This window comes from Coregonus clupeaformis, chromosome 30 (genome assembly GCF_020615455.1).
Source record: "Coregonus clupeaformis isolate EN_2021a chromosome 30, ASM2061545v1, whole genome shotgun sequence".
Taxonomy (NCBI): domain Eukaryota; kingdom Metazoa; phylum Chordata; class Actinopteri; order Salmoniformes; family Salmonidae; genus Coregonus; species Coregonus clupeaformis.
In genome coordinates, this window is record NC_059221.1 from 19,708,645 (window position 1) to 19,735,731 (window position 27,087).

General features: G+C 41.8%; 2 protein-coding genes across 4 annotated transcripts; both read right to left on the reverse strand.

Moving 5' to 3' along the window:
• Positions 1–13,405: 13,405 nt before the first annotated feature.
• On the reverse strand, positions 13,406–15,973 carry LOC121546714 (osteoclast stimulatory transmembrane protein). 2 transcript variants are annotated; one of them, XM_041857949.2, is made up of 3 exons: positions 15,931–15,973; positions 14,415–15,429; positions 13,406–14,258 (listed from the first exon to the last, which is right to left on the reverse strand). In XM_041857949.2, the coding sequence occupies exons 1-3, from the start codon at positions 15,951–15,953 to the stop codon at positions 13,878–13,880; spliced, it is 1,419 nt and encodes a 472-aa protein (XP_041713883.1). In that variant the 5' UTR covers positions 15,954–15,973; the 3' UTR covers positions 13,406–13,877. The 2 variants fall into 2 exon arrangements, with proteins under 2 accessions (XP_041713883.1, XP_041713882.1); XM_041857948.2 differs by lacking the exon at positions 15,931–15,973 and having other exon boundaries at positions 14,415–15,558.
• Positions 15,974–16,924: 951 nt separating this feature from the next.
• Positions 16,925–26,620, reverse strand: slc13a3 (solute carrier family 13 member 3). Of its 2 annotated transcripts, none has more exons than XM_041856462.2 (13): positions 26,253–26,620; positions 25,122–25,387; positions 24,762–24,925; positions 24,032–24,092; positions 23,748–23,927; positions 23,251–23,376; positions 22,980–23,072; positions 22,600–22,704; positions 22,379–22,476; positions 21,067–21,179; positions 20,673–20,834; positions 18,369–18,506; positions 16,925–18,253 (listed from the first exon to the last, which is right to left on the reverse strand). In XM_041856462.2, exons 1-13 carry the CDS (start codon positions 26,361–26,363, stop codon positions 18,068–18,070), a joined length of 1,803 nt encoding a protein of 600 aa, XP_041712396.2. In that variant the 5' UTR covers positions 26,364–26,620; the 3' UTR covers positions 16,925–18,067. The 2 variants fall into 2 exon arrangements, with proteins under 2 accessions (XP_041712396.2, XP_041712397.1); XM_041856463.2 differs by having other exon boundaries at positions 25,122–25,214; positions 26,253–26,332.
• Positions 26,621–27,087: the final 467 nt, after the last annotated feature.

Genomic DNA, 27,087 nt, shown 5'->3' on the forward strand with positions numbered 1-27,087 from the left:
TCAGTTTGTTACCTGTATAAAATACACCTGTCCACAGAAGCAATCAATCAATCAGATTCCAAACTCTCCACCATGGCCAAGACCAAAGAGCTCTCCAAGGATGTCAGGGACAAGATTGTAGACCTACACAAGGCTGGAATGGGCTACAAGACCATCGCCAAGCAGCTTGGTGAGAAGGTGACAACAGTTGGTGCGATTATTCACAAATGGAAGAAACACAAAATAACTGTAAATCTCCCTCGGCCTGGGGCTTCATGCAAGATCTCACCTCATGGAGTTGCAATGATAATGAGAACGGTGAGGAATCAGCCCAGAACTACATGGGAGGATCTTGTCAATGATCTTAAGGCAGCTGGGACCATAGTCACCAAGAAAACAATTGGTAACACACTACGCCGTGAAGGACTGAAATCCTGCAGCGCCCGCAAGGTCCCCCTGCTCAAGAAAGCACTTATACAGGGCCGTCTGAAGTTTGCCAATGAACATCTGAATGATTCAGAGGAGAACTGGGTGAAAGTGTTGTCGTCAGATGAGACCAAAATCAAGCTCTTTGGCATCAACTCAACTCGCCGTGTTTGGAGGAGGAGGAATGCTGCCTATGATCCCAAGAACACCATCCCCACCGTCAAACATGGAGGTGGAAACATTATGCTTTGGGGGTGTTTTTCTGCTAAGGGGACAGGACAACTTCACTGCATCAAAGGGACGATGGACGGGGCCATGTACCGTCAAATCTTGGGTGAGAACCTCCTTCCCTCAGCCTGGGCATTGAAAATGGGTCGTGGATGGGTATTCCAGCATGACAATGACCCAAAACACATGGCCAAGGCAACAAAGGAGTGGCTCAAGAAGAAGCACATTAAGGTCCTGGAGAGGCCTAGCCAGTCTCCAGACCTTAATCCCATATAAAATCTATGGAGGGAGCTGAAAGTTCGAGTTGCCAAACGTCAGCCTCGAAACCTTAATGACTTGGGGAAGATCTGCAAAGAGGAGTGGAACAAAATCCCTCCTGAGATGTGTGCAAACCTGGTGGCCAACTACAAGAAACGTCTGACCTCTGTGATTGCCAACAAGGGTTTTGCCACCAAGTACTAAGTCATGTTTTGCAGAGGGGTCAAATACTTATTTCCCTCATTAAAATGCAAATCAATTTATAACATTTTTGACATACATTTTTCTGGATTTTTTTGTTGTTATTCTGTCTCTCACTGTTCAAATAAACCTACCATTAAAATTATAGACTGATCATGTCTTTGTCAGTGGGCAAACGTACAAAATCAGCAGGGGATCAAATACTTTTTTCCCTCACTGTATATACATTTTTTTAGGGGGTAGATCAGCTTTAATATTACAGATACATTGTAACTTCCATCAATGTAATTGTCTGCATTACTTCCAATCTCCCATATGTTTTTTTCCCTGCATATATATATATATACATATACATACGTACACATACATACATATTCACATACATACATATAAACACATATACATCACTATATATACATATCCTTTGTTAAAATATATTTTCCTTTATTACTTTCCAACCCCACCACCCCTCCCCTAATTGGAGTAAACTAGTGAACAACAACTCCTAGGCCTCTACTTCCAGCTTATACACACTACAGTCATGGTCAAAAGTTTTGAGAGTATTGGTCTTCACAAAGTTTGCTGCTTCAGTGTTTTTAGATATTTTTGTCAGATGTTACAATGGTATACTGAAGTATAATTACAAGCATTCCATAAGTGTCAAAGGCTTTTATTGACAATTACATTAAGAGTCAATATTTGCAGGGTTGACCCTTCTTTTTCATGACCTCTGCAATCCGCCCTGGCATGCTGTCAATTAACTTCTTGGCCACATCCTGACTGATAGCAGCCCATTCTTGCATAATCAATGCTTGGAGTTTGTCCGAATTTGTGGGTTTTTGTTTGTCCACCCGCCTCTTGAGGATTGACCACAAGTTCTCAATGGGATTAAGGTCTGGGGAGTTTCCTGGCCATGGACCCAACATTTCGATGTTTTGTTCCCCGAGCCACTTAGTTATCACTTTGCCTTATGGCAAGGTGTTCCATCATGCTGGAAAAGGCATTGTTCGTCACCAAACTGTTCTTGGATGGTTGGGAAAAGTTGCTCTCGGAGGATGTGTTGGTACCATTCTTTATTAATGGCTGTGTTATTAGGCAAAATTGTGAGTGAGCCCACTCCCTTGGCTGAAAAGCAACCCCACACATGAATGGTCTCAGGATGCTTTACTGTTGGCATGACACAGGACTGATAGTAGCGCTCACCTTCTACGGACAAGCTTTTTTCCGGATGCCCCAAACAATCGGAAAGGGGATTCATCAGAGAAAATGAGGTCAGAACGATTGGATCAACCCTACTCCTCGGCCAGAGCGGCCAGAGAAAATGACTTTACCCCAGTCCTCAGCATATCAGTCTGTCCCTGATGTTTTTCCTGGAGAGAAGTGTCTCCTCGCTGCCCTTCTTGACACGAGGCCATCCTCCAAAAGTCTTTGCCTCACTGTGCGTGCAGATGCACTCACACCTGCCTTCTGCCATTCCTGAGCAAGCTCTGCACTGGTGGTGACCTGATCCCGCAGCTGAATCAACTTTAGGAGACGGTCCTGGCGCTTGCTGGACTTTCTTGGGCGCCCTGAAGCCTTCTTCACATCAATTGAACCTCTCTCCTTGAAGTTCTTGATGATCTGATAAATGGTTGATTTAGGTGCAATCTTACTAGCAGCAATATCCTTGCCTGTGAAGCCCTTTTTGTGCAAAGCAATGATGACGGCACGTGTTTCCTTGCAGGTAACCATGGTTAACAGAGGAAGAATAATGATTTCAAGCACCACCCTCCTTTTAAAGCTTCCAGTCTGTTATTCTAACTCAATCAGCATGACAGGGTGATCTCCAGCCTTGTCCTTGTCAACACTCTCACCTGTGTTAACGAGAGAATCACTGACATGATGTCAGCTGATCCTTTTGTGGCAGGGCTGAAATGCAGTGGGAATATTTTTTGGGGATTAAGTTAATTTTCATGGCAAAGAGGGACTTTGGAATTAATTGCAATTCATCTGATCACTCTTCATAACATTCTGGAGTATATGCAAATTGCCATCATAAAAACTGAGGCAGCAGACTTTGTGAAAATGAATATTTGTGTCATTCTCAAAACTTTTGACCACGACTGTACATACATTTTATGGACACAGTCAATTTTACAATAATTCTATTTTGTTTGTTTTTACTCCTGAACTTCCTCTACCCTCAACCTCTCTGATCATTTTCATGATGTCCATCCAGTTTGCTTCTAAATGCCATATCTTTCAAACTGTGCTCTTTCACAAAAGTTCTCAACCTATAACCTACTGTATATACTTATTATGGACACAGTATGTTTTACATTAGTTATTTTGTTGTTATTAGTTGTTATTAGTCCCAACCTTCAGCTCCATTCAACCCCTCCCATCTATCTCTTAACACCATTGAAATTGGATTTCTATATGCCATATATTTTTCATCTGTACTGTGATGTTTCACAAAAGTTCTGAACCCTTCTATTCTCATTGTTTCTACAGATTGTAAATAGAAAATATTTTTTTGCTAAAAGTGTTATTATATTGTTGATCGATTGACTATGACTTTTCAAATCACCCAGTAGTTAAGAGTATCTTAAATAATTCCACAGCCCACCCCTCGCACCCCCTTTTGTGGACTAACACTCGCACTTGAATTTTTTCCCTGTTACTAGTTCTGACTTTGCTGATAGCTACTTTATTGAGGAAAGATTTACTTACAATGACTGTGATATGTTGTTATCCCAGCTAGCTATCTTAAGATGAATGCACTAACTGTTAGTCTACTAAATGACTGAAATGTAAATGTAAAGATCATTGCGTCCCTGTATTGATAAATTATATAATGTACAAATACAGTGCTCAGGCAGATTTTGGCCTTTTATTCCAGTGGATAATAACCAAATATACCTGAGATCGTTCCACTTTATAATACAAGTATCAAACGTGGTATACTAATACTAGCTACCTTAAGGACATTTTTAAAGATTAGAGGAAGTCTGGGAAGCAAAAAACAGTCAACCAGGGCGGCCATTTTAATAAGATGGCTGCCATTTGGATTTCCTGTTAGAAGAAAATAGGGTAAAATAATTCCAAACAATATCAAAATGAGTTTGTAATGTTACCTAACCACTAAATAAACCCCACAGATAATACACAAATTAATTTGGATCATAACATACTCTTAAGACCTTAATGCGGGTCATATTGAGGCCATTTTGACCATAGTCCAGCAGCTACAAGAGAAATGGTGGACTTTGTGATAGAGCCACCAAATTTCACACAGCTGGGGCATGTCTAAAGAGGTATTTTTGGCTATAGTGCCATCACAGATTTTGTCCATTACTCCCCTGGCGGCCATTTCCAATATGGCCACCAACCAGATGCATGGGGCCATATTGGATTAGATTCACTTGGCCATATCTCCATAAATAATTGGTACATACAGCCCAATGATGGCTTAAAATTTTTTAGGGGTTCTGGAAAACATAATAAAATGGCCTAAAAATTGAATGTATCCCTTAAATTTGTAGTAGAAAAGTGGTGAAAACGTGTGCCAAATAACTTTCTTTTGGTACATGGTTTCATGGCTAGTTCTAGTAGTTTACATGTAAACACTAAAAAGTCATAAGGGTGTTCCCTGAAGTCTACTGATTTCAATTATATGATATTCTGTTTTGAGTCAATTTTAAGAAAAATTACAGGAAACCTTCCCTGTACACGTTACTTTAGGTAAAATCCCACAGGAATGTGTTATGTCCAGCAGAGAGATAGGTAACCATTTTAACTAAATACTTGTGTGATGAGACATTTCAGACTTTACAAAGTAAGTAAAAGTCTAAACAAAGATGTCTAGCTATAGTGCCATTGCAGGTTTAACCTATTATACTCAGTGGTGTAGTGCTATTTTTTTAGTTGCCGGAGCGCAATTTTTTATTTAAATGACATCATTTCTCAATCAACGTTTGCACCGTAGCCTGTTGAATAATAGCATTTTATATGCATAAAACGCTTCATCCAAATGCAACGTCTCCCTATGCCTATGTCACGCCCTGGCTCTGGGACTCTGTTATGTTGAGCCAGGGTGTGTAGTTTCTATGTATTTGTGTTCTAGGTTCTTTATCTAGCTCATGTGTTTCTGTGTTGGCCGGGGTGGTTCTCAATCAGAGGCAACGAGTGTCAGCTGTTGCTTGTTGTCTCTGATTGGGAACCATACTTAGGCAGCCTGTTTTCCACAGTGTTTTGTGGGATCTTGTTCCGTGTATGGTTTGTGTCTGTTACCTAGGACTTCACGTATCGTTTTGTTGTTTTGTTTCGTGTGGTGAATCAAATAAAATAATGTTCACTCATCACGCTGCGCATTGGTCCACTTCCTCCAACGATCGTGACAGAAGATCCCACCAAAACTGGACCAAGCAGCGTGTCCAGGAGCCAACGCCAGAGGTAACTCTAGCGGATATCCACCTCGACTGGGTCAAGCAGCGTGTCCAAGAGCCAACGCCAGAGGTAACTCTAGCGGATATCCACCTCAACTGGGTCAAGCAGCGTGAGGAGGAGAGAGGTTGGACCTGGGAGCAGAGGATGGAGAGTCTGGCGAGAGCCATGGAGGCCATATCCACGGGGGAGAGACAAGCCCAATACATTTTTAGGGGGGGGGCTCACACCGTGGACGACGGGGCTGCTGGAGGCAGATAAGGGGCGAGTTAGTGGACGAGGAGAGAAGGCCACCAGGTTACGGGAGCCATTGGCGAGTAGAGGGAAGGAAAATGTAGAGGCACGGCGAGAGGTACTGAGGTGTGTTGCCAGTCCGGTCCGGCCCGTTCCTGATCCCCGGGTAAGGCCAGTGGTGTGTGTTCCCAGTGCGGTCCGGCCTGTTCCTGTCCCTCGCACCAAGCCTGTGATGCGCGTCGCCAGCCCGGTCCGGCCTGTTCCTGCCTCTCGCACCAAGCCTACGGTGCGCGTCGCCAGCCCGGCCCGGCCTGTTCCTGCTCCCCGCACCAAGCCAATGGTGCGCGTCGCCAACCCGGCCCGGCCTGTTCCTGCTCCCCGCACCAAGCCAATGGTGCGCGTCGCCAGCCCAGCCCGGCCTGTTCCTACTCCCCGCACCAAGCCAATGGTGCGCGTCGCCAGCCCGGTCCGGCCTGTTCCTGCTCCCCGCACCAAGCCAATGGTGCGCGTCGCCGGCCCGGCCTGTTCCTGCTCCCCGCACCAAGCCAATGGTGCGCGTCGCCAGCCCGGTCCGGCCTGTTCCTGCCCCCTCGCACCAAGCCAGGGGTGCGCGTCGTCAGCCTGGTCCGGCCCGTTCCTGCTCCCCGCACCAAGCCTGTGGTGCGATCGCCAGCCCGGTTCGGCCCGTCCCCTGCTCCCCGCACCAAGCCTGTGGTGTGCATCGTCAGCCCGGTCCGGCCCGTTCCTGCTCCCCGCACCAAGCCTGTGGTGCGCTTCGGCCAGCCCGGTTCGCCCGGCCCTGCTCCCCGCACCAAGCCTGTGGTGCGCGGCCGTCAGCCCGGTACGGCCCGTTCCTGCTCCCCGCACCAAGCCTGTGGTGCGGCGTCGTCAGTCCGGCACAGCCCGTGCCTGGGTCACCGGTGCCTGGTCAGGTACCGGTCAGCTGCTCCACATCGGAGCCTAAGCAATCCGGCTCCACCGATGTCCAGTCCAGCTCCAGCCAGCGGGGCCAGACCGGACCAGGGGCGCCACGGGGAATTGTTGGAGGGTGGTGGTCAAGCCCGAGCCGGAACCGCCTCCGAGGAGGAATGCCCACCCGGCCCTCCCCTGTTTGGTTTATGTTTGGCGCGGTCGCAGTCCGCGCCTTTGGGGTACTGTCACGCCCTGGCTCTGGGACTCTGTTATGTTGAGCCAGGGTGTGTAGTTTCTATGTATTTGTGTTCTAGGTTCTTTATCTAGCTCATGTGTTTCTGTGTTGGCCGGGGTGGTTCTCAATCAGAGGCAACGAGTGTCAGCTGTTGCTTGTTGTCTCTGATTGGGAACCATACTTAGGCAGCCTGTTTTCCACAGTGTTTTGTGGGATCTTGTTCCGTGTATGGTTTGTGTCTGTTACCTAGGACTTCACGTATCGTTTTGTTGTTTTGTTTCGTGTGGTGAATCAAATAAAAGTATGTTCACTCATCACGCTGCGCATTGGTCCACTTCCTCCAACGATCGTGACAGCCTACACACATTGACTTGAACAAATGTTTGTATTTTTAATACCCTTAAACACCAAATTATGCGTTCCTAATTTCAAAAGAGGCCATCATCACTGTCAATCATGAATGATACATTCTTCTCGTTTTACAGGTGAAACGTCCAAGCTGCATCTGAATGTCAACCATAACCATTTGATCTCACTCATTTTCATGAGAATATGCATTTAGATCATCTTGAGTGATGTGAGTAAATACTATTTTAATGGATTTCAGAGCAGGTGATATTAACAAGCTACAGCCTAGCCTACCTGTATTGTTTCCATCAGAGCATATTTATCCTATGGCGCACGCTGTTTAGTTTTGGCTTTGGTGACAAATGTGTGGCATTGAGAGAGAGTCAACAGGTGACATCAACTTGGTTGATCAAGTTCATGTCAGTAGTATGTTGCTCCACTCTGAGGGCTTTGGTACAGCCACCAACCAGCTGCATAGGGTTGTATTGGACACGATTCACATGGCCGTATCTCCATAAGTAACTGGTACATACATCCCAATGATGGCTTAACATGTTTGAGGATACCTGGAGAACACAAGAAAATGGCCAAAGTATGTCATATATATGTATCCTTTAAATGTGTTGTAGAAAAGTGGTGAAAAAGTGGCCAAGAATTTACAAAGATTACTGATTCTTGAACATACTTCCATCCTCATTTTCAGTATTTTACATTTAAACACTTAAAACTGTCAAATGGGTGTTCCCTAAAGTCTACTACAATGATATGAAATAAGATATTCTGTACGATAATAATTCTACCAATACTTAACTTACAGTCACGTCAAACAGTGCAGCCAGAAAAAAACTAAGTAGCTACATGTGTTTAAGCTGTTTTCTAGTAACATTTATTTGGATACATCCATAACAATGAGCTAATGAGGCGCAATTTCACCTTGAATAGAAAATGTGCTCTCTCGTCAGGACACTGTTGTTCAGAGGAGCTAGCCAACAACACAGCTAACACAATCACTTCAAACTGAAGCTGGAAAGACTGCAAACTTGCTGCACTTTTTCTATTGACATTTCTTGGTATATATCCATAAAAAAGATGCCAGCTGATTCATGATTTCGACTGGCTGAGAAATGCTGCCTGCCTGTCTGTCTCGTCCCGACTCCCGACACGTTCATTACTATGGGACAGCTTCAGATCGAATTTGAATATTAACAATGTTGCAAATGTCGGAGAGACAGACAGTAAGGTTTATACAAATATCCGTTGTTGAAAACGAAATGTTAGTCCAAAAGAAATGTGAGTAATGTCTAGATGCTTTTTATCGTGGAGATCAAGTTTATAAATTGCCTGGCTGGGCTGAGGAGACAGTGGATTGCGCAGTTAGATGGAACAGAGTAAATAGGCATTTTAACATCATAGATTTAGCCAGAGGTAACTTGTGGAATAGCAACTGGCTGGAATGCGGTTTTAACCAATCAGCATTCAGGATTGGAACCACCTGTTGTATAATGGGCTGTATGTACCAATTATTTATGAAGATATCGCCATGTGAATCCTGTCCAATTAGAACTAATGTAGCTGGTTGGTGTTCATTTTCAAAAACTGGTCTTTTAGAGTATAATAGGTATTGAATCTGCAATGGCACTATAGCTACACATCTTTATGGAGTAGTTTACTCACTTTGTGTAAAGACTGAAAGGTATCATCATAAAGGGTTACCTGTCTCTCTGCTGCACATAATGCATTCCTATGGGATTTGACCTAAAGTGATGTGTAAAGGGCAGGTTTCCTGTCACATTTCTTAAAATTGACACAAAACAGAATAGCATATTATACTGTATATCACTGCAATCAGTAGACTTCAGTGAACACCCATATATATTTTTTGAGTGTTTACATGTAAACTATTGGAACTAGCCATCAAAAACATTTACAAAAAACTGTAAATTGGCACACATTTTCACCACTTTTCTACAGAAATTTTAAAGGATACATTTATATGGCATTTTATAGCTTGGATTAGAATCAAGAGATAAAGTTACAGGCAAGATATTATACAATTTATTAACCTTTTATTTTGGTACAGAACCAAAGATTTATGTGAAGAGAAATTATATGAATTATACATTTTGTTCCAGGCCTCACAGCAACAAAGCATAAAATATTAGACACATAGTCTTGAATTATGGGGTAAACATGAAGAAAAATTAAGACGGACAAAATGGCTGGATTAAAAATAGATGAACAGGCATTCTATTAATACACTGGCCAAAATAGCCTTCTGATGCCTTCTGGGAGTTGAAAGCAGTGTGCTCATAAAAACGCTGAAGCATTTTTGAGGTATGACAAAAAACGTGTTTGTATTCCAACATAAATCACAGAGGTACAGAAACCGTTTTTGCTCTCAGAGAGACTTTAAGTTTTAGGTGTCATAGGAAAATGAGTTTTACACAATCTAATCCATCATTGACCAGAAAGAATAAACAGAATAATACCAAAACACTCAAAAAATAATTTAGCTTCTTATGCACATTTTAAAGCATGATTATATTAATTAATTTGTAATAACATTCGGAAGGTCCACACATGACATGGCTATGTGCCACAATATTTGCCCTCTGAACATTAATCTGAGTCTAATTAATTGCCATCCAGGACCTATATACTAGGCAGTGTCAAAAAATTGTCAAAAACTCCAGTCACCCAAGTCATAGACTGTTCTCTCTGCTACCGCACGGCAAGCGGTACTGGAGCACCAAGTCTAGGACCAAAAGGCTCCTTAACAGCTTCTACCCCCAAGCCATAAGATTGCTGAACAATTAATCGCATGTCCACCCGGACTATTTATATTGACACCCTGCTGATTTTGTACGTTTGCCCACTGACAAAGAAATGATCAGTGTATAATTTTAATGGTAGGTTTATTTGAACATTGAGAGAAACACATGCAGAAAAACACATGTCAAAAATGCTATAAATTGATTTGTATTTTAATGAGGGAAATAAGTATTTGACCCCCTCTCAATCAGAAAGATTTCTGGCTCCCAGGTGTCTTTTATACAGGTAACGAGCTGAGATTAGGAGCACACTCTTAAAGGGAGTGCTCCTAATCTCAGTTAGTTACCTGTATAAAAGACACCTGTCCACAGAAGCAATCAATCAATCAGATTCCAAACTCTCCACCATGGCCAAGACTAAAGAGCTCTCCAAGGATGTCAGGGACAAGATTGTAGACCTACACAAGGCTGGAATGGGCTACAAGACCATCGCCAAGCAGCTTGGTGAGAAGGTGACAACAGTTTGTGCGATTATTCGCAAATGGAAGAAACACAAAAGCACTGTCAATCTCCCTCGGCCTGGTGCTCCATGCAAGATCTCACCTCGTGGAGTTGCAATGATCATGAGAACGGTGAGGAATCAGCCCAGAACTACACGGGAGGATCTTGTCAATGATCTCAAGGCAGCTGGGTCCATAGTCACCAAGAAAACAATTGGTAACACACTACGCCGTGAAGGACTGAAATCCTGCAGCGCCCGCAAGGTCCCCCTGCTCAAGAAAGCACATATACAGGGCCGTCTGAAGTTTGCCAATGAACATCTGAATGATTCAGAGGAGAACTGGGTGAAAGTGTTGTGGTCAGATGAGACCAAAATCGAGCTCTTTGGCATCAACTCAATTCGCCGTGTTTGGAGGAGGAGGAATGCTGCCTATGACCCCAAGAACACCATCCCCACCGTCAAACATGGAGGTGGAAACATTATGCTTTGGGGGTATTTTTCTGCTAAGGGGACAGGACAACTTCACCGCATCAAAGGGATGATGGACGGGGCCATGTACCGTCAAATCTTGGGTGAGAACCTCCTTCCCTCAGCCAGGGCATTGAAAATGGGTCATGGATGGGTATTCCAGCATGACAATGACCCAAAACACACGGTCAAGGCAACAAAGGAGTGGCTCAAGAAGAAGCACATTAAGGTCCTGGAGTGGCCTAGCCAGTCTCCAGACCTTAATCCCATAGAAAATCTGTGGAGGGAGCTGAAGGTTCGAAACCTTAATGACTTGGAGAAGATCTGCAAAGAGGAGTGGAACAAAATCCCTCCTGAGATGTGTGCAAACCTGGTGGCCAACTACAAGAAATGTCTGACCTCTGTGATTGCCAACAAGGGTTACTAAGTCATGTTTTGCAAAGGGGTCAAATACTTTTTTCCCTCATTAAAATGCAAATCAATTTATAACATTATTGACATGCGTTTTTATGGATTGTTTTGTTGTTATTCTGTCTTTCTGTCTAATAAATCTACCATTAAAATTATAGACTGATCATGTCTTTGTCAGTGGGCAAACGTACAAAATCAGCAGGGGATCAAATACTTTTTTCCCTCACTGTATACACCTGTTCTGAAAGGCCCAGAGTCTGCAACACCACTAAGTAAGGGGCACCACCAAGCAAGCGGCACCATGAAGACCAAGAAGCTCTCCAAACAGGTCATGGACAAAGTTATGGAGAAGTACAGATCAGGGTTGGTTTATAAAAAAAATATCAGAAACTTTGAACATCCCACAGAGCACCATTAAATCATTATTAAAATATGGAAAGAATATGGCACCACAACAAACCTGCCAAGAGAGGGCCGCCCACCAAAACTCACGGACCAGGCAAGGAGGGCATTAATCAGAGAGGCAACAAAGAGACCAAAGATAACCCTGAAGGATACTCCAATCTTCACAGCGGAGATTGGAGTATCTGTCATGATTTAACTGGATATGAACCCACATGCAGACAACTACACCGAGCCAGAGGAGGTTTAGCAGGTTTATTTACACAGTTCAATTGTCCAGGGTTCCACAAATAGGGGAAGAGCAAGTCCAGGTCTACCGGGAGGGTAACGGATCCAGGTTCCGAGCAGGAGAGGTACCGTAACGTCCTAGTGTCCGTGGTGAGTCCAAAAGGGAGGTCCAGTAGTGGAAAGCAGGATGGTGGTGGCAGGAGTGAAGCGGAGGCAGGAGTCAGGTTCCAATAATATGGTCGTCTTGACTATGATCTGACGATGAGTGGCAAGTTTGACCGGTTCTTAAAGGCTGAGGTGATTATGGTAAATGAGCTGCAGCTGGAACCCTGACTCCCGCACACCAGACTTCACTCCTGCAATCAAAAACAGACAGAGGGGAGGGGGAGAGCAGAGAGAGAGCTACCTAGCAGCAGTAGGCCTAACAGTATCTGTCCATAGGATCACTTTAAGCCGTACACTCCACAGAGCTGGGCTTTATGGAAGAGTGGCCAGAAAAAAGCCATTGCTTAAAGAAAAGAATAAGCAAACACGTTTGGTGTTCGCTAAAGGGCATGTGGGAGACTCCCCACACATATGGAAAAAGGTACTCTGATCAGATGAGACAAAAATTGAGCTTTTTGGCCATCAAGGAAAATGCTAAGTCTGGCGCAAACCCAACACCTCTCATCACCCCGAGAACACCATCCCCACAGTGAAGCATGGTGGTGGCAGCATCATGCTGTGGGGATGTTTTTCATCGGCAGGGACTGGGAAACTGGTCAGAATTGAAGGAATGATGGATGGCGCTAAATACAGGGAAATTCTTAAAAGAGAAACCTGTTTCAGTCTTCCAGAGATTTGAGACTGGGACGGAGGTTCACCTTCCAGCAGGACAATGACCCTAAGCATACTGCTAAAACAACACTCGGGTGGTTTAAGGGGAAATATTTATATGTCTTGGAATGTTTTCTGTTTTCAAGTTTTCTATTTTTATGTCTTATTTCTTGTTTGTTTCACAAAAAGAATTATTTTGCATCTTCAAAGTGGTAGGCATGTTGTGTAAATCAAATAATGCAAACCCCATTTTTCATTCCAGGTTGTAAGGCAACAAAATAGGAAAAATGCCAAGGAGGGTGAATACTTTCGCAAGCCACTGTATGTAGACATCAAACCAACTCTCGTCTGTTGATTGTGGAGTTCTCCCTTGCAGTAAGAAACAAAGTAATAAACGGTCCTGTTCCTTAAATGGAGTAAACATTTATTTTACTTTAAAAGGGCCCTCAAAGCCATTTTTATGCAATTCTTTAAAAGCATCAACCTTTCACAATATAAAAGCTTAAGTGAAAACGCTTGTGATTGTCTGTTATATGGTATTAATTTCTTCATTAAGCCTAGAAACATGGTTTCATGAGTGTTGTTGAGAGGAGGCAGTGGTAGCGTAAAAGGGGTGCTCCACGACCAGGAGAAAGGTCATATGACTGTGACTCACTAACAGGATGCCCTCTAATGTTCTCAACAGGCCCTTTGGCTCATGGAAAGTAGGATGTTGTCACTGGATTCATCAGTTGTATTTTAACACAGGGATAAGCATGCTTGTATCACTTTGAAGTTAAAAAAATTGTATTACATGTTTTTCATTTGTATGTTGCAGAATCAGTTTAATCTGGAAATATTGAAAAATCAAATCGACAAATTCTCTCAGCTGACAGCTGGTGAGACTGATGAGGGTTTTTTCAATTTCTAAAATAAATCAAAACTATTATAATGGCAATAACTCAAAAGAGGAGCAGTGAAAGCATTAAAAGCAGTTCTTGAGATCTACAGCAGAGGTCTCCCTAAACTACAAATAATGACAGCAAGTCAAGCTTCAAATTACATTTTGGTTTGTGTGAACGCTGGTCTCATTCACAGCTTCAATGAAAAATATATTGTTTTCTCTTGTGTCCTGTTTCGCCTGTATCTTCTTCAATAAGAAATTAATTCTCTTTTCCTCCTGCTTTTTGAAGAAGGATGCAGACACTTTTCTGCGGATGCGTCTGGCATAGACCTCCAGTAACACCATGATGTAGCTCACCAGACAGAGTAGACCCAGTAAGACCCTCACTCTCAGGTCTGGTGCCGAGGGCTCTACATCACAGAGTAATGCCTCTGGGTTAAATGTCCAGTCATACTGCTTGTGGAAGTTTGCCAGTTCTGTATCCCCACAGATAGCTGGGATAATACATAGGCCTGGAAAGCGCAGGTGAACCTGTCAGAGAAAAGAGAATCCAGTCACCATTTGTCCACTGTGTTATTCAATTTCATATCATCATTGATCTCAAGGCTACACATGATATAATGTCACATTATGTTCTGTGATGTGCCCGACCTCATATAGAAAAGTACTGTATCAATATTGACCTACCTTATATTTCACAGCTATGCTGACAGCTGTAGCTGGAACATCCAGCAACCAAGGCCCACTCACTGTAACCAGATGGTACACAATGTGATCCAAAGCCATTATGAAGATGATAACAATGAAATACAAAGTCACCACTACTATGGAAGGAAGACATCTGGTAAATTCCTGGTTTGTTATTTTACAACTTGTGGAATTAACCATCTTTTTCAGGTTAGTTGGTTCTATTTGGATTCCATCATCAGATGCTTTTTGCAGTAACTGTCTTGTGATGTAAACATTGTCAAACTTAACTGAAATGACATATGACTTCAGGTAGTAGGCTGATTCAACTATCAGGTAGATTACAAAGATGGCCGCCAGAATCCTGTTTGACAGAAGTTTATACTCCTCCAGCAGTTTATTGGCACGTGAAAATTCACTCTCAATCTGCTTGCTCACAGTAACAAACTTATTTTGGACCTCTGACACATCAATGTGTGTAAAATGATCAAATTTCCTCAATTTGTTAACAATATTCAGTTCTTCCTGTTTCACTTTGATAGCCTCTCTAACAAGATCTCTCTTTGCTTCTTGAAACAGCTCAGATGAGTTCAAAAGAGAGTGGGCAAAACCTTCAGAGGTGCACTTTAAAACGTGCATCACCACTCCCATGTTAACGGTTATGTTAAGGATGATGTTCAACACTAACACAATCACAGAGGTGGAGATGATCAACTTGCGCCCCTGTTTGGTGCCCAGAGTGGGCAGGATCATAGTTAGTACACAACGGAGAGGATGACAGAGGAACGAGAGGAAAAGGATGGCCACAGTATAGATGCAGGCAGCAGTGCTGGAAGTACCACTGTCATATCTCAGGATCTCTGTCATCCAATGGTAGAGGAGACCACCAGTCACCATGGCGATAATGAAACACATAGAAAGCAATGTCAGAACCTCCTTGGCAGCCAGGGTCGGCTTTGAATAAACATCCCACAGATACTGTAGAGTGGTCTTTATGGCACCCCAAGGTTCTTGCCTGAAAACCAATGATTGTGTGAATTCAAGTTTTATTAGTTGTATGTACAGGATACACATGGTATACACAATCCAACAGACTGCTTACTTGTAGGCTCCTTCTCGACAATGCAACAACAATAATAAATAATTAAAGGTAAGAATACGAACTTAAAGTAAATGGCTTAGTAGAATAGACTAAACATGTTACACATTTTAGAATTGCACTGTATTCTAACTATGCTGTGATTGTGATCAAACTGTAATATACACTATTCTGACTATCATCATGTATTGTTTTAATATCCACATTATACAAGAGCAGAATAGCTTATTATTGTGTAATTAACACTTTAATAAGCCAGCTTTCTTAAATTCACAAGAAGGGCCTAGCACAATTCACTGTGAAAATAATATACATTTGACCATAACATGAATTCCTTAAATCATCTCATACATAGCTGTCCGTAATCCAGTAACGTAATGTCTCTTTCACTCAAAAGACTGAAAAATGAACACCTACCTCAATGAAAAGGCAAAGCCCATGTACTCAGTAATGAACTTCATTCTCCTTGGTAACAGTTCATGTGAAGTTACAAAGTTGTCTGATGGGGGTAACTATGAAGTTTGAAACAGGAACTTATTATGCACAGTCACTGCCACATAGATATGTGTAAGATGGTTTCCAAAGGGGACAGAAGGGCTCTTGCTCATGCCCACATGCTGACACACTCACTCATATTGACAGGCATGACAAATCAACACACGAACCACGTTATTGAGGAAAAATATTAGCAGAAAATTATGATAGTTGTTAAACATGCAATACTTGGTGACTAATCATTTAGGGAAGTATTGGTGAGTTAAAAGGTGCTATACTCATATGAGCAGTGTGGGATCCTATTTATAGATCGAGGAGGTCATACTACTACTGACTAATAGGAGGAGGGATTGTTATGATCTGGGAAACTATGAGCATGTGAGCAATTGTACGGGTCAGAGTTTTCCAAAACAATATGTTTAGCTGGGGCTTTTTAATTTCCCTTTGTATTACAGTCAGCATCAAGATTGAGCAGTTTCATGTTGTGGTACGACTTGTCAAACTTCCCTTTCCAACATGTTGTGCTCCTTTTCCAACATGTCATGTTCTTCTATTTAATGTGTGTACTGTGTTACATTTCTAACAAAGTATTATTGTGTTCTGTTGTAGTTTGTCTCGTTTACTGGGGCCTCCCCCAATGACCCTTCCTCTCTCACACTGAGTAACTACTTCAGAGTTCTGCCGAGTTTCCAAAGGACCACCTCCTTAGTACATATTATGCTGTGTCACCTGGGTCAATGATTAAAACTAAAAAGGATGATAGTGGCATGGCCCCCTTCTGAATATTATCCCATGGTTTTAGTTGCTCTGTTGTATATATTACAGTGTGTCTGTTGGTGCCTGCTCACTGACATCAGCTAAATATAGCAATTCCATGGATAGATGAAAAAAGTAAATAACACATTTGCTGTTGAGTTTTATTTGGTAATAACAGTAGTATTAAGAAAATAACAAAGCTACAAAATGTGCATTGATAAACCTAAACGTATTACACTAAATACAAACTATGGTAGAAAATTGTTATTTAAATTTCCTACATACTACATTTCTAGTGATTATTTAAAATAAAATAAGATCAGAAAATCATGATTTCTGGATTTAAAAGACATGATGAAAAGTAAAAATGACCTTCTGTGTGTAACTTACAATGTGTTAAAACATGTGCAGCCAGTGACCCCATGGACTAGGTAAGCATTTTTCATGAATAATTCACAAACTCCTGTTGTGCGTCAAGACAGTCACAGTTTATACAACTAAAGATCAATGGAGTATCGAGTTCAAGTATGATTTACTAGTAGGTGGTGGACTTGGAGGATGAATGTTCATTGTGATGAAATGGATTGGGTCTATTATCATCAAGCAAACTGCTAACACCCTAATCAATAAGGATTATCATCACAAACACTATCTAGGGAATGTTACAGTGAGGAATGAGACGGACACTCGTAAAGTGGCACACTGACCAGCAGAGGTCCCTAAGATGCAAGTCATTTCAGCAAGCATAGCAACAGAACGATGACACAGATGTCACAGGTGTCTGGACAAAAACGATCTCCGACATTACTTGTTGTGTAACTGTGGAAGAGAATGTAACAACAGACAGACCAACCACTGTCCATTCTGTCGCCCCCTGCCCTGCCCAAACAAATGATCTTCAAATGGAAACTTGGCACAAGGACCTAAAACAAACCAAGACAAAACAGTTGACACATCTGGGAGACCAGGGGTTCGTGGCATGTGACAAGCAAGAAAATGAGCTGATAGAACTTAGTATAATCTACATGACAGAGGACGTAGAGTACAAGGAGATCCTGAACAAAAAAAATCTAAACTCATACAGTATACATTAGGCAATGGGAAAATCTAGAAGTGTACAGTACATTAGCAACATAGTATAGCCATCACACCATAGGCTAAATAACTTAGTAACAACTAATGCTCCACAAGTCTATAGTTATTGACTTTTGTACATATACAGAAATGCTGCTCAAGTATTTACTATATAATACAGTGTAATACTTTGTATTGGATAAGCTTCAGATCTACGGTATGCAGTGTATCACAAACTAGTAAGGTTGAAAGGTGGGACGGAGGGGAACTGTATATCTGTGACAGTACTGGACATGTTGCTTGGACGAGCCCAGTCTGGATAAGTCTCCAAACTGAACATGGCACGACCCCAAGTGTTTATGGCCAGAGAAACTGATAAAATGCCCAAAATGTTCATCACAAAGCCTGTTTTCACCTGGAAATAGAGAAACCAAAGATATGTAAATAATATATTTACTAGGATACAGTATGTTTAAGTTTAAGAACAGTCTGAAATATGGTCATACAGTATATTGGCGTAAGGATCTTACCATGTCCTTCACCAAAAGATGGCCAGATGCAAAGGCAATGGAGTTGGGAGGGGTGGAGACTGGCAACATGAAGGCAAATGAACATCCTGTTGTCGCAGGTATCATAAAGTAAAGAGGGTTCACCTTGACAAACATAGCCTGTAGAGAGGAGACAAACACATTCATTGATATTATTTTGCTGAAAAATTGTGTTAATAGGGAATATTAATACTTAGAAACAGTTTTTTTGCACAAATGAGCAGAGTGTGTGAATCCATATCGCATTCAATAAATGGCAACAATATTCCAAATTCTTAGTCATGTATTTGGCTTAGAAATGTCACTGAAGATAAGTAACTTGGGTGCACTTGTCAGGGTGATACTGGATGATACTGGATGGGTGATACTATTGCTTAGATTTAACAATACTGTAAGACATTGGTACAGCCAGCCAAAGACAACTGGTTACTGATAACTGTACAGTGAGGGGAAAAAAAGAATTTGATCCCCTGCTGATTTTGTACATTTGCCCACTGACAAAGAAATGATCAGTCTATAATTTTAATGGTAGGTTTATTTGAACAGTGAGAGACAGAATAACAACAAAAAAATCCAGAAAAACGCATGTCAGAAATGTTATAAATTGATTTGCATTTTAATGAGGGAAATAAGTATTTGACCCCCTCTCAATCAGAAAGATTTCTGGCTCCCAGGTGTCTGTTATACAGGTAACGAGCTGAGATTAGGAGCACACTCTTAAAGGGAGTGCTCCTAATCTCAGTTTGTTACCTGTATAAAATACACCTGTCCACAGAAGCAATCAATCAATCAGATTCCAAACTCTCCACCATGGCCAAGACCAAAGAGCTCTCCAAGGATGTCAGGGACAAGATTGTAGACATACACAAGGCTGGAATGGGCTACAAGACCATCGCCAAGCAGCTTGGTGAGAAGGTGACAACAGTTGGTGCGATTATTCGCAAATGGAAGAAACACAAAATAACTGTCAATCTCCCTCGGCCTGGGGCTACATGCAAGATCTCACCTTGTGGAGTTGCAATGATCATGAGAACGGTGAGGAATCAGCCCAGAACTACACGGGAGGATCTTGTCAATGATCTCAAGGCAGCTGGGACCATAGTCACCAAGAAAACAATTGGTATCACACTACGCCATAAAGGACTGAAATCCTGCAGCGCCCGCAAGGTCCCCCTGCTCAAGAAAGCACATATACATGCCTGTCTGAAGTTTGCCAATGAACATCTGAATGATTCAGAGGAGAACTGGGTGAAAGTGTTGTGGTCAGATGAGACCAAAATGGAGCTCTTTGGCATCAACTCAACTCGCCGTGTTTGGAGGAGGAATGCTGCCTATGGCTCCAAGAACACCAACCACACGTCAAACATGGAGGTGGAAACATTATGCTTTGGAGGTGTTTTTCTGCTAAGGGGACAGGACAACTTCACCGCATCAAAGGGACGATGGACGGGGCCATGTACTGTCAAATCTTGGGTGAGAACCTCCTTCCCTCAGCCAGGGCATTGAAAATGGGTCGTGGATGGGTATTCCAGCATGACAATGACCCAAAACACACGGCCAAGGCAACAAAGGAGTGGCTCAAGAAGAAGCACATTAAGGTCCTGGAGTGGCCTAGCCAGTTTTCAGACCTTAATCCCATAGAAAATCTGTGGAGGGAGCTGAAGGTTCGAGTTGGCAAACATCAGCCTCGAAACCTTAATGACTTGGATAAGATCTGCAAAGAGGAGTGGGACAAAATCCCTCCTGAGATGTGTGCAAACCTGGTGGCCAACTACAAGAAACGTCTGACCTCTGTGATTGCCAACAAGGGTTTTGCCACCAAGTACTAAGTCATGTTTTGCAGAGGGGTCAAATACTTATTTCCCTTTCCCATTAAAATGCAAATCAATTGATAACATTTTTGACATGCGTTTTTCTGTCTCTCACTGTTCAAATAAACCTACTTTTTTCCCTCACTGTAGTTAATGTCCAACAGACCCAACAGCCATGGTGCTACACTGACAGATCTGATCACAAACAGTAAAAAGGTAAATTGCTGTGGGAGAGTAGAGAGCATCAACTTCCCCATTATCTTTTCCCATGGGGAATACTAATCCATTAATTAGTAATACAGTGTAGTTCAAGACTTTATGGTAGTTCACAAGGGTGTTCAAAAATACTACACACAATATACAAAATGAGTGTCTACTAGTCCTCTTCATACCCACAGGGTACTTCATTCTTAACAATGGAAACATCTAACTAAATGTTGAATGTTGTGGTCATATGTCATAGATGACAATTCACCAGTTCAGCGATGACGGGCAGGAATATGATAATGGTGGCGGTGTTGCTGGCGAACTCTGTGAAACAGGCCAGGAAAGCTGTGATAAACATGACAGCCACAGCAGGAGGGACCTGAGCAATAGGCTGGAGGTAGGCTCCTATCCACGCCGCCAGTCCTGACTCCTACACCACAGGGACAGAGCATCAAGACAGCCCTTGTCTCAGTAGTAGCAGAAATAGGTCAAAAAAGTATATAAATCACCAAACAAACAGCTATTCGAATGTAGAGTTACACAAATGAGAATGTGAGTTAAAGGGATTTCATATCTATGGTGTGCACCATTAAACATTAAAGGGGTTTCCCCATAGAGATCATAAAGCATAATGATTCTATATGTAAATTCTATGGTTTTACCTCACACCCCTTGGCCATGGCAAAGCCTCCACCCAGCAACAGAATTATATTCCATGGGACACATTCCTGTGTTTTCTTCCATGATAGGAGAGGAACATATGGATTATTTGGTGCTGTGGAAAACATGACAGGGTATGAAATCAACTTCAGCCCTCCAGACAAATCCAGGTCAACCACCGAAATATCAGAATATCTAACCTGCAAGGGGCAATAAAGCTAGGGGTTAGGGGTCAAAGTAACGTTTAGGGGACAAAATAAGTCTGGTTGGGGTTTTGTTTCTCTCTCGGGTACCACTGTGCCAGACATTTTTCATGTGTCAATAAGTTAAATATTTTGGGCTGTAAAACATGAAGTTATGAATATAACTACTATTCCCTGAAGGAAGGGAACGAGGTACAACATCGTTATGGGGAGTCGCGCTTTTGTTGTACCGAGTGAACTGACTGAAAGGGAACTATAATTTCACAGGCTAATTCTTATAAAAAGCATGAGCTGGCGCACAACCAGAGAACATTATTCAGTGTAGAGGTGCTGACTAACGGGGAATAAACTTCAGGGTCTGAAGAAGGCACAGTGATGCCGAAACGTCGGTGGTTTTTTACCCAATAAATTACTGGGAGGTTATACATATGGAGTGTGCGACTCTCTTTGTTTTTATAGCTTACAGGCTAATTCTTAACATACCTACTCAAAATTGTTTTTAATAAAGAACATTAAAGAGCTCAATGCCAAACATATAGAAATTCTAATCTCGCTGGAAATATATGAGGGTAGAACATGAAAACCCTGGTATTTCTGTTGCATAAGAAGTTGTGTGCTATGTTAAACCAGTGGGTGAACACAGAGCAAGCCAAAGTGTGGCAACGCATTTTTTTTAGATTAATAATATTTGCACGAACAGAGGGGCGACAGTCTTACCTCACAACGGGACGCTGCTCAGACTCACTAATCTACGTCATTAACATTCCTCAGGTTATTTACAGTACCATACAACAGAGCCAATACAAGTTCTGCACTTCTGAAATGAATTTATGAAATGACAAAAAAAGAAATTCTGCCTTTATAGTTGTCAATGTTTCTGTAATTTATGTCTGTCGAGGCATGATTGAATAATAATGTGAGTTTAAAAACCATGATCTACAGTGTATGTATACAGCTGCTTCACTCCATCTAATCTTTTGATTTGAAAACATACCGTTTTCTCTATATCAGTACAGAAAGGCGGTATATGATTGAGGCAGTGGTATTTTCCATCTACATATTCTAAAAACGTATTTCTCATTATTTGGGACATATCCTTTCTGGTACTGACCTCTAGAATCAAACCACCAGCTGAGAGAGGGCTTTTGGGAAGGGAAGAAGAATAGGATTGACACAATGATCATTCCAGTGGTCGCATCTGAAACATACCTGAAGGAGGAAGAGAGTCAGAGAAGAGGAAGTCATGAAGCAGCTGGTTTCCTCATGCCTCCAGTGAATTATACAGACATTTCCTAGGTAACGGGCAGTGGATTGTCAGCTTGTCTCTCTTACCCTTTGTTGAAAAACGTGGACCATCCAGTTACAAATTTGGGATCTCTTGTGAACAGGAGAACGGCAAACAAAATGAAAAAGAATGCAATGGCTCCTTCTGCAAAACTAAAATGGAAGATAGGAAATTATTGTCTGTTCTACATTACCACTGACATATAGTCCAGAGGGTCTAGAACAGGGGTAGTCATCTTTAGTCATGGAGGGCTGTAGCAGGCTTTTGTTCCATCCCAGCATTAACACACTGATTCAAATAAACAATCTATAACATGTGAACAATGTGGCCCTTTTGAACCAGAATTGGCCACCCCTGGTGTAGGGCATGATTTAAGATTAGAGCATGTTGCCTGTGATTTAGTGTAGAGATATGTTAGAGTCCTTACTTTATGGGGCCTAGTTTTCTGTAGTCTTCATCAATAACGGCCTCAGCCTTCGCCTCTGCTTGTGCTCTTTCGTCCTGTTTCTTCACACACAACCTGAACACAACAAACAGTATGAAAATAATGTGGAAATATCTGACAGGAGAATGTATTATTCCATATTACTTCAAAAAGTGTACAGTAAAGAATCCTATAACTCTACCACAGACTGCCACATGTCATCATCTATGGTCACATTTTTATATTACACTTAGATATGATTTCACCATCATACCGTGTATTCAAGCCCCCGTAGAGGAAAGAAATCCATAGCCATCCCAAGATGAGGAAAAACACCATGAGAGGAAATGCGAATGCAAACCAAGAGCCAAAATTGATCAAGTCGCACTCTGGGAAGTAACTAGAACACAAAGAATTAACTGTCAAAAAACAGTACAGCAAACATGAAAAAAATCGTATTTTATGGTCTAAATGTAACATGTTCTTCGTACGCAGCTATTTGCCAGTTAAATCCTACCAGGCCTTTAAGCGGGACGTCTGAAGTTCTACAACATCTGAAACATCCCAGTACTTGTGTCACTTATCTCATCTTTTTTCATAATGGTTAAAAGTTTGTACACTGTACAAAACCCTCTACTAGACCTCCTCAGAGAGACCGCCTCACCTTACAGACCTTTATTGCTCTCTCTGATGGGCCTGTGAGGTCTATGAGAGGGTATGTTCAGATGCAGTAGGAAAAAGTGAGATCAGTCAAGTCTTCAACTTGGGTACCTCTTAAGTTGTCCAATGAGGATGAGGTTTGGTGCAGTGCCTGTCAGGGTGGCAGTCCCTCCGATACTGGCAGCGTACGGGATACAGATCAGGAAGCCTTTCCACACCTTCATCTGGTACTCGGACTCTGTCCTGATCTCCTCTCCAGTCCTCCCATCTGACCGCTCCATCCGATCAGATCTTAAGGTATAATTATACCAACATTAGTAAATAGCTACACGATAACAATGAATCCTATTCTAACAACATGAGAGCTTCAAGTTTGTTTATGTTTGCTTTCTTACCCGTCTATAGACAATATCTGTTTTTCAGAGGGCAGTGCATGCAGCTTTACTTGTCTTTGACCTGATGGATGTTGAAGTGAACAGGTTGTGTTAGAGTTATTCTCTCCATTGTTTACTCTGCAGTGACAAATGACAAAATATTTTTTAAGGACAGGCTTAGACATAACAATTCCATATTGAAGACCAATTTGAAGGCGATTTAGGGGGTCATCTAAGTGTAACTGCCTCTACTGAGAATCAACACGTTTCCCATGAACCAATTACTGTGATGCTACAGTATCCATGGCTATGGAATGAATGAGACAAGCTATAACAGAGATATTTAAAAATTTATTTGTCATCAAAGCCTGTGAGTTACAGTTTTCTAAGTAGGTTGCCTGTAGGCCTTTGTCATATTTAATGTATGACTTGAAAGGCGGCTAATATAATCAATCAATTATAATTTGAATATTGACATGTCGTGACTGAAGGCAATGTGATGGAACAGTTAGTTGTAAAAAAGTTCACACCCTCAGTTACATATTACAGTTTTAGTGTGGAAACATCACTCTTAGCTTTAGAAAATGGAAGTATAGTATGTTTGTTTTTGTAAGCACTACAGACAATTTGCATTATATGTACCCTACAGTGTCGATAGACCAAAATTTGTCCTGGCTTGGTTACTTTATATTCTTAATCTTTTCACTTGATGTATGTGGGACAGTTGGAGAAACCCTACACAGCAACTCACCCCCTGTCTCGTCTTTCACCTTACAGTTCTCCTTCAGAATGGCCAGGTCTCCAAAGAGACTCTCCAGGATGGCGTTAGCAATGGGAAGCATCATGGCCGTTGTTGCGGTGTTGCTGAGCCACATGGACAGGAAGGCAGAGGTGATCATCATTCCCAAAATCAACCTGCACAAAGAGATGGACACATGGGCCAGGAGTAAGTAGAGAGGCACATCAATACAATTCATATTTCTGATAATATGATTATGTAGCCTATATTTTGCCATATGCAGGGCATTCATATTAAATAATGGAAAAGAATCCCAAAATATCAATTATGATTAATTTATTACTGTTGTATATAGCGATATAGACTTCTCACCAGGCTGGTTTGACTCCAACAATCTTAAGAACTTTCAGAGCTATTCTGCGATGCAGACCCCATTCCTCAATAGCTGATGCCATCACAAGACCACTGAGAAAGAGAAAATTGGTATCGAGGAAGTATTGAGGGCAGACTTTCTTGGATGGAAGAATTCCCATTGTTGGAAAGAGGCAAACAGGTAGCATGGCAGTGACAGCTAAGGGAAGTGTCTCTGTGCACCAGAACACAGCCATTAGCAGCACCACGTACAGACATTTCCCCTCCTGAAAAACGTAACAGAAACATGTTGGTGAACACTCAAGAGTAAAAGCCAACTGTGGCATTTACAAAGGTGATCTATTTAATTAATGTTTGTATCATGCTGTGGAAAGATAAATGTACAAGGAATGTACTTTTTTTCTGTGACTGGATTTGCAAAATTAGGGGGGAATTGTAAATAAATAAGTCTTTGAAGTTATAAAAAATTGGGTTAGGGCTCAGATTGGGCTATGGTTATGATTAAGAGGGGGGAATGAAGTTAAGTCAAGTTATGGATGTAAGGATTGTTGTTTTAGATATATAATGGAGTGGCAGGTAGCTTAGTGGTTAAGAGCGTTGTGCCAGTAACCGAAAGGTTGCTGCTTCTAATCCCCGAGCCGACTAGGTGAAAAATCTGTCGATGTGCCCTTGAGCAAGGCACTTAACCCTAATTGCTCCTGTAAGTCGCTCTGGATAAGAGTGTCTGCTAAATGATTAAAATGTAATGTGTATGGGGCATGTCCTATACGCTGGAATAACTTTATCAACCTAAAACAGATCCAAATGATAGAATTGTAGGTTTTAATCACGTGGGACACTTCTTATGATCCTGATTCTAATTTCAGTGAAGTCCAACAGATGTGGGGTTAAAGGGTGTTTGAATTTAAAGGCAGGTGTGGATATTAATGATCATATCAGTTTTAGGCTATGCGGCAATACTGTATTTAGCAAGTAGGCTACCTGACTTTCAGTTAGTAGTTCATGACAATTTGATATGGTTCAGCAATTTGGTTTAGGTATAACTTAAAAGTTTAAACTACTTATTCTTGTGAGTTAGAGGAATAAATGGTCACAGTAACAATACCTGTGTATCTTCCAATAAGCACGTACCTTTTCCGGTAGACCAAAAAGTAACGGGAGAAGAATAAGTGGAGTGAGGAAAATAATAAGTTGTTTCTTGACACACCAAAGTTTCTTAGCGAATGTTGATATGGTTTCCATTTCCAAGTCGAATATGAGCTCCAAAGCTCGTTATGTGACGCTTTAGTGCAGACCTTGAAGCCTCTATCTCTTTTATTACTTTGACTTTGTTGTTTTTGCACTCTTGGAGAAGATTAACTATTGGTTTACAGGTTAACTCCTAACGCGTTGTTCAAGTTATTATGGATGTGCGCAAATTGAGCCTGCTCTGTGGTTGCCCCATCGGGCAGGTGATTTATTTTGTTTCACTAATAACAACCAAAATGCAAAGCATTCCAGTAGTCTGGTTTTCTGGTTCCTCCCTGCAAAACAGATGCCATGTCAACGTTCATAAAAAATGGTCAATCATCATGTGATCTTATAGCCTGTAACCCATCCATGGAGGATCCCACAAGGGAAGGGGCCACACAGGTAAGCCATGTAAAACTTAATTTGAGGGGGTAGGGACTTGAACCAGTGACCTTGTTTGAAGTTAAAGGATAAGAGCAACACGCACCTGTGCCATAAAGGTCAGGACCTTTAAGCAGAATTCATATGTTTGGAAATAAATGGAGACTGACTACATGGAGACTACTATTGTAATAAGTAACACTTGATTCATAGCCTAGTTGTTTTTCGTAGATAATTGAAAGATAGGCCTACTTCCTATTGCATTGGCTGGTTAAAGAGGTGACTTCAGTTCATTGGTGATTTCGTTAGTGGCACCCACCATTGCGTGCACAACAACGCAAAATATGAGAGGTAC